Source organism: Meles meles, chromosome 3 (assembly GCF_922984935.1).
Source record: "Meles meles chromosome 3, mMelMel3.1 paternal haplotype, whole genome shotgun sequence".
Taxonomy (NCBI): domain Eukaryota; kingdom Metazoa; phylum Chordata; class Mammalia; order Carnivora; family Mustelidae; genus Meles; species Meles meles.
The window spans coordinates 154,733,770-154,741,198 of record NC_060068.1 but is presented as its reverse complement, the minus strand read 5'-3'; the positions used below and the strand labels follow the sequence as shown (position 1 = coordinate 154,741,198).

The 7,429-nt window shown below is 43.7% G+C and overlaps 1 protein-coding gene across 8 annotated transcripts in view; it reads right to left on the bottom strand.

The window, feature by feature from the left end:
* Positions 1–305: 305 nt before the first annotated feature.
* CPLANE1 (ciliogenesis and planar polarity effector complex subunit 1) overlaps positions 306–7,429 on the bottom strand; it is a 148,158-nt gene continuing 141,034 nt past the window's right edge. For 6 of the 8 annotated variants that reach the window (XM_045999166.1, XM_045999165.1, XM_045999168.1 and 3 more), the window contains 5 exons: positions 4,873–4,962; positions 3,088–3,171; positions 2,047–2,222; positions 1,451–1,614; positions 306–999 (listed from right to left, as the gene is read on the bottom strand). In XM_045999166.1, coding sequence (XP_045855122.1) covers positions 801–999; positions 1,451–1,614; positions 2,047–2,222; positions 3,088–3,171; positions 4,873–4,962 — 713 coding nt within the window. In that variant the 3' untranslated portion in view covers positions 306–800. Of the gene's footprint in view, positions 1,615–2,046; positions 2,223–3,087; positions 3,172–4,872; positions 4,963–7,429 lie in introns of all 8 variants that reach the window. The other 2 variants (XM_045999173.1, XM_045999172.1) reach the window with 2 other exon arrangements.

Sequence of the window (7,429 nt, the reverse complement as noted above, 5' to 3'; positions counted from 1 at the left end):
GAAGAAGAGCAGGTAAAAGGGATTATACCACTGTAAAACTGCGTTATTTCTGGTGTGAAACGCCAAGTTGGCAAGTTAAGGGTTCACACCGTTAGCCCTAAAGCATCAGTTCTCAAACTCTTTATACTCAAAAATTATTTAGGATCCTAAAGAGCTTTGTTTATGTTGGTATATCTGTGAATATTTATCATGCTAGTAATTAAAACCGAGAAAAGTGTTTAAATATTTTTAATTACAGTGACCCATTCAATGTTTATTTTTTAGGGAGAGAGAGAACGCACATGCACACACACGCACGCACAGAGGGAGAATCTTAAGCAGACTCCATGCCCAGCATGGAGCCCAACACAGGGCTGGAACTCACGATCCTGAGATCATGACCTGAGTCAAAATCAAGAGTTGGACACTTAACCAACTGAGCCACTCGGACACCTCCCATTCAATGTTTATAACACGTATTTACAAAGGCAACTATTTTCCAAAACAAAACTTAGGGGAAGAGTAGCAGTTTTATAGTTTTACAAATCTCTTGAATGTCTGGCTTTAATGGAAGATGGCAGAATTCTCATACGTGCTTCTGTGCTCAGCCTGTTGCAGGATGTTATTGTGGCTAAAGGACATGAAAACATCTGGCCCCACACAGCTATGTAGCTGGAAAAGGAGGCACATTGAATTGCTTTTTCAGACAATACTATTTTTTGATATTATACCAAAAATTGACAAATGAATGAAGGTTTTTAGTTTCTTCTCATTAAAATTATCTCCAAAATTACGACATTATTTGGGGGCAACACCAGAAACTACCCAGGTCTCCGCACCACAGTCCTGTAAAGTTCACATGAGCCTTCTGGAGTCAGGAGTCCTATTTGCCACTCAAAGCATTCTTCCCTGGTTCTTTTCCCAAGGCTTCGCAGGCTGGAGGGCACAGGACAGGTAGAAGGTGGTTGGTTTCTTTTCACTCCAGGACCAGGCCTGCCCAGCTGAATTTTAGGCCGTGTTCTGAAACGGAGTTCGTTATTGAGTCTCAGGGTGAGATTGTGACTTTCTTATTCCCCTGAATTATCCATATAAGTTTGTTTCTCAAAACTCAGGAGATAGTAAAGAAGGAGACAAAAGAGATTTTTTATTGAAAGTAACTTCAATATTATGTAAAAACTTGACTTGAAAGGTACTTATTTTTTCATCATTTAAAAAATGGTGTCTAAGGATAGGTCAAATGCAAAAGCATGTAACAGATCTACAGTTAAACAACCCTTTACCCATGAAGGCGAAATTATTGAGAAGTGTTTATTTTCCCTCTTTCCATGGCTAATCTGGGTGATGATATGGTTGCTGGTGGTGTGTACACATTGCTCCCTTCACTGCTTCTCTCTTTCAAACACCCAAATCTCTCAGAACAACTACCACTGAGGTGCCAGGCTTTGCTTGGCAACAGATACTCGGGTCTTACAGGTCCCAGGCCCGGTGGACAGACGGGCTCCTGTCCTCCACACCCGCCACCATGTCTTCAATGGCCTTCCAGTCAAGCTTGCTGAGGATGCTGCCGGTGCTCTCAGACACACTGTCCATGCCGCGGGAAGGAGGCTCTCGCTCTTCCTCAACGGCTGACAAGTCCTATCAAATTAAGAAAGGCAGTAAGTTGTGATCTGAGCCTGAGGAAAAAAAATAAATGGAACATGAACCAAGCTTTCCAAAGTTTCTAGGGTTGCTATCCCCCAACTGGTGAAGCAAACTAAGGTGAAGGGTGCCCAGCACATCTAGAGTGACCACGGGCACCAAGGCTGAAGAATGGACACAACGGATTTTTATACTTGTAGTACAATCGCCTGTTCTTACTTTTTTGGTTATTCTTTAGTTGAAAGGAAAATACAAATTCAAGGAAAATTCTGAAAGGTAAATGCTAGAGTACTAAGCCAAAAGAGTAGATGCTTTGAATGTCTGCTTCAGTCTCGCAGGAGCTCCACACCCTCCAGAGAACAATAAGCAACAACAACAACGGGAGAACACAGAAACCACAGGCAGACGGAGACGGGGAACAGCGCTTACCTGTAGAAGGGAACCGTGACTCTCCTGAAGAATTGTACGGATGCGTGAAGGTACCATCCAAGGACTCACCACGGTCTCCTCCCTCTCGTACTCTACATACACCTGCTTTGACTGAGGCGAAAGCTCGGCAGTAACGTGATTTTTCGTACACTGCACACGACAGGGAGCACCAGAACCTTTCACGGGGAAAGGACAAAGCTAGTGGGACTGATTCACTTATAAACTGGTTTGTTTATTCTGATTCTTACCATCAAATCCAAGGCAGTCATGTTTTATCTAATATTTAAAGTTTTTTTATGACTTATTTTTAAGAAATCCCTGCACTCAGCACGGGGCTTCCACTCACAGCCCGGGATCGGGAGCTGCTCCCTCCACCAGCTGAGCCGGCCGCACGCCCCTCCCCTGACAACTGAACCACAAGGTCTGGGTATGGTTTTAACAATGTCTGCCCTGTCAGTGTGATAGAAGGAAACTGAATTCTGGCCATCTCTTCATTTTAAAAATAACAGTAACCTCTAGGACAAGAGAGACCTAGAGAGAACAAGTCTAGAAGTAACCTCCAGGAGAGGAGAGGCTGCAGATATAATGGAACTGTGGAGAAGTTCCAACTGCAAAGTTGTGTGAACAAACACTGCGGCGACAAAGAAAACAGCCAGTGAAACAGAACTTGAGACCGAAGGCTGATAAAGAGTGAGAACACCACGTGGTTAAGCAGCATGATAACCAGGAGGGCAAGGCGGTCTCTCCGGAGACGGCCCTGGGCGGCCTCTCCAACTGTTCAGGCTGTGAAAGACCAGCAAAGGCTGTGAAAGACCAGCAAAGGCTGTGACCGCCAAGCAATCCCAACCTCACTGCCGCCACAGCTCATGTGCTAACTAGACTTCGATACTCACCACATGGACCTAATTATTGCCATCAAGAAGAATGACAAAATCATCACCAAAATGAAGAAATTAAGGTTAACGGTCCTGGACTTCAGGATAAACCTTTACTTGCGGGGAATCTGCACACCTTGAGAAGCCGCCACTGGCTTTTCCTCACCTTGCTTTCTGCAGGGATGGCTCTGTAATCTCCTTCTCTTCAGATCAGAGTGCATTTCTCTAGGACTTGCTCGGGATGGCCAATCTTAAAGTGAAATGTGAAAACAGTGCTGTGACACTGAGCCCGTGCAAAGCTTTTCAAGCGTGGGTTTCGTGCCCCAGTGTGGACAGCGGATGCGTTCTAAGGTAAAAGGTCAGTGATACGTCGGAAAGAAACCCCACCATGGAAACTAAGCTGGCAAGTGCACCGGCTTCCCTCCAAGAAGCACTCTCTCTGACGGACAGTGACGACCACCACCACCCAGTTTCTTTACGAAACCTACTGCCAAACGTCTATGGGGTCCAGCCTGAGGAATCCGAAACTGAACAGCAAGACAGAATCCATTCCCTGTACCACCTCCAGAAGAAAACCCTGTCCCTCCGCTTGCCGGTCTTGGGCCATACTCTAGACACACAGCCAAGCTAGAAACTTGGAGTCCTACCAAGTTCATTCTGTCACAGGCAGGGCTACCCCTGGACAATGAAAGAAATACTTCTGTTTGCCTTTCTAAGGGCAAAGCCTCACGCCAGATCATAATTCACTTCACAAAACCCTGGAGTTCTGGAGCTTCCATAAATACAATATCAGTGTACATATAATTTCAGCTATTTCTAGGGGCCACATTGCATTTTGGGGTTTTTATCTGTTAAACTAACGTTGCCAGGTATTTTTTTAGAAAAGAAAAAAATAGCTTTGGAGTACTCTAACCTAAAAATTTTACAGAAGATTAACATGAGAGACTTTGAAATAAAAACAAAAGTCTGGGGTTATACAATTCATAGCACAGGAAATGATGCCTCTAGCACTCAAACTGATCCTAGTAATTACAGCCTTGGGGTTTAAGGGATTCAGTGGGGAAAACTATGGGAAAAGAACCGAAGAGAATTCCTAGGACACAGAGCCATCAAAAGTAACACAAACGTGACCGGGTAAAGGGCAGACGTGGCTGAAGACAGAGGCAGTGACCGGAAGGCGGTGGCACTGGAGAGAGGCCTAAAGGCAGGAAGAGACGCACTCATGCCTCTCATCATCTTTATACTGCGCGCAATCAATGTGTGCGTTACTGTCTCTACCGAATGTAGTCATTTCTGTGAATCAGGATAATGCCAGAGAGCTCACTCAGTTACTTGAGGATTGAGATCACTCACAGGCCGCGTCAGTACAGTGCCTGGCAGCAGGCATCACTTCCCTGAGCCTCCCTGGCTTTGGCAGTAGAATGGGGATAACAGCTGCCCTGTCTGCCACCAGGGCTGTGACAGAGAGCTCGCGGGAGAATAACGTGAATGTACTTTTTAAATGATGAAGAGTAACAAGGGGCAAGGGCTGGGCCGGGGCTAGATCTTCATTCTTAGGCATTAAGATCATGGCCATTTCCCTCTCCAGCTGATCAGAGCACAGCTCATTCAGAGTCCCCAGACTCACCATGACTCTGACGATGGCCGCCTCTTGAGTACTTGTTTTTATGTTCAGTACTCTGCTAAGCCCATAATATGGTTCTTACTCTAACAATCAGGATTTTGCAGGCGAGAAAGCTGAGGCTTTCGCAAATGGGTTAGGAATTTGCCCAAAGCTAAAGAATGAGTGGTGAAGTAGGATTCCAAGAGAGCTAACTCCGCGGCCCTTTCCCAAACCACCCTCCCACGCTGCCACAGCCGCATTCTGAACTATGCATTTGAAATTTCTAAGAGTGCCTTACAACTTTTAAAAATTTAAGTTGAAGAACTTTATTCTTTATTTATCCCTTACCTTTTTGGAAGGCGACTGGAGACGCCACAGCCTTCCTTACTGCCACTTTGCCTCTACCAGCTTTGCTCTGTGCGGCGTAAGTAGCAGTTCCTAGAAAAACAAACAAACTCCTTTAACCGATGAGATGGGGAAGGAGGGGCTGCCTTCAAGGCCAGGGACAAGGTCCAGACAGAGCTGTGTGGGATGGGGGTCCCCATGTGCAGGAGCACCTTTTCAAGGACAGTCCCCCAAGAGTAGGAGAGCTGACCAAAAAAGGGCCAAGGCCTTGGCCTAGGCAAGTGCAATGTAATCATACAGGCCTGACTCTGGACAGACCCAAGACAAAGACACATTTCCACAGAATCCAAGACTTTTCCATCTGATATTGAGAAACCACAGATTCAAGTTTAAAATCCTTGCCAATTTTTGATATTTCTTTTATTTAACTTTGGCAAATGTATCAGGTATAAAATAAAACTTTAAAAAAACATGGTTCCTACTTTGAAATTTTAGTTTAAAAAGAGCACTCTTATTATAATTTGTAAATTAAGAGCAGGAGTTATACTATGAAGTTTTATTAAGAGGACTGGAATTCATAGAAACTTCAGTTTTCTAAATTGAGGCAGCATAATGAAATGTAGTTTCTAAATGTGTAGGCTCTAGACCCAGACCGGGTTTAAATCCCAGCTGTGCTACTTCCTAGCTATCTGATCTAAGGCAGTTATTTCAACTTTCTCTGCCTGGATTTTCTCACCTGTAAAATGGGACTATAACGGTATGTGTCTCACAGGGTTGTAATTAAAGAGCTTAAACAGAACTTGGCACATTAGTTTATAATACAGCTAAAAGCTGTATGCATTTATACTATACTACATGCTAACTATGATTATATATTTTTTAAGATTTTCTTTATTTTTGGAGAGAGAGAGTGAGAGCTGGGGGAGGAGCAAAGAGAAAGAGAAAACCCCAAGCAGACTCTGCTGAGTGCAGAGCCTGATGAAAGGCTCAATCTCATGATCCTGAGAATCATGACCTGAGCTGAAAATAAAAAAAGCCAGACACTTGGGGCACCTGGGAGGCTCAGCTGGTTAAAGTGTCTGCCTTTGGCTCAGGTTATAATCCCAGAGTTCTGGGATCGAGCCCCGCATCGGGCTCCCTGCTCTGTAGGGAGTCTGCTTCTCCCTCCCACTCTCTGTGCTCCCTCTCTAATGAATAAATAAAATCTTAAAAAAAAAAAAGAGCCATACACTCAAATGACTGAGCCATCTAGGTGCACCTATGATTATACATTTTTAATGTGTAATCATTTCACAAAATAAATATGTTTTACTCTGGTAATCAAAACCCAAATATGGAAAAATCAACTAAAGGAAGGTTAGCAATAAATAACATATTATATCTTCAAATGTGCAAAAGGATATTCAAAGGGTTAAAAACATGGTATTTCTTTTTTTTTTTTTTAAAGATTTTATTTATTTATTTGACAGAGAGAGAGATCACAAGTAGGCAGAGAGGCAGGCAGAGAGAGAGGAGGAAGCAGGCTCCCTGCGGAGCAGAGAGCCCGATGCGGGGCTCGATCCCAGGACCCTGGGATCATGACCTAAGCCGAAGGCAGAGGCTTTAACCCACTGAGCCACCCAGGCACCCTAAAAACATGGTATTTCAATATAAGCCTCTTAGTATTCCTCTTCTGTGACATCCTGGTATCTATCTAGTCCATCTGATGTCTATAAGAACTTGTAAAATGCCTACCTTTTCAGCCAGACACACAAAAAGAAACAAACATATTCCCAAATTAGTCTTATCTAAATATTGACTGCTCAAATTCTATTATAAAAAGACCATTCGTGGAAAACAACATGGAGGTTCCTCAAATTGTTGAAAATAGAACTACCTTATGACCCAGCAATTGCACTACTGGGTATTTACCCTAAAGATACAAACGTAGTGATCCGAAGGGGCACGTGCACCCGAATGTTTATAGCAGCAATGTCTACAATAGCCAAACTATGGAAAGAATCTAGATGTCCATCAACAGATGAATGGATAAAGAAGATGTGGTATATATACACAATGGAATACTATGCAGCCATCAAAAGAAATGAAATCTTGCCATTTGCGATGATGTGAATGGAACTAGAGGGTATCATGCTTAGTGAAATAAGTCAATCAGAGAAAGACAACTATCATATGATCTCCCTGATATGAGGACGTGGAGATGCAACATGGGGGGTTAGGGGGGTAGGAGAAGAATAAATGAAACGAGATGGGATTGGGAGGGAGACAAACCATAAGTGACTCTTAATTTCACAAAACAAACTGGGGGTTGCTGGGGGGAGGTGGGGTTGGGATAGGGGGAGGGGGTTATGGACATTGGGGAGGGTATGTGCTATGGTGAGTGCTGTGAAGTGTGTAAACCTGGTGATTCACAGACCTGTACCCCTGGGGATAAAAATACATTATATGTTTATAAAAAAAAAAGAAATAAATTAAAAATTAAAAAAAAAAGACCATTCGTTTAAGAAGATTTCTGGGGTCGGGGCGCCTGGGTGGCTCAGTGGTTTAAGTCTCTGCCTTC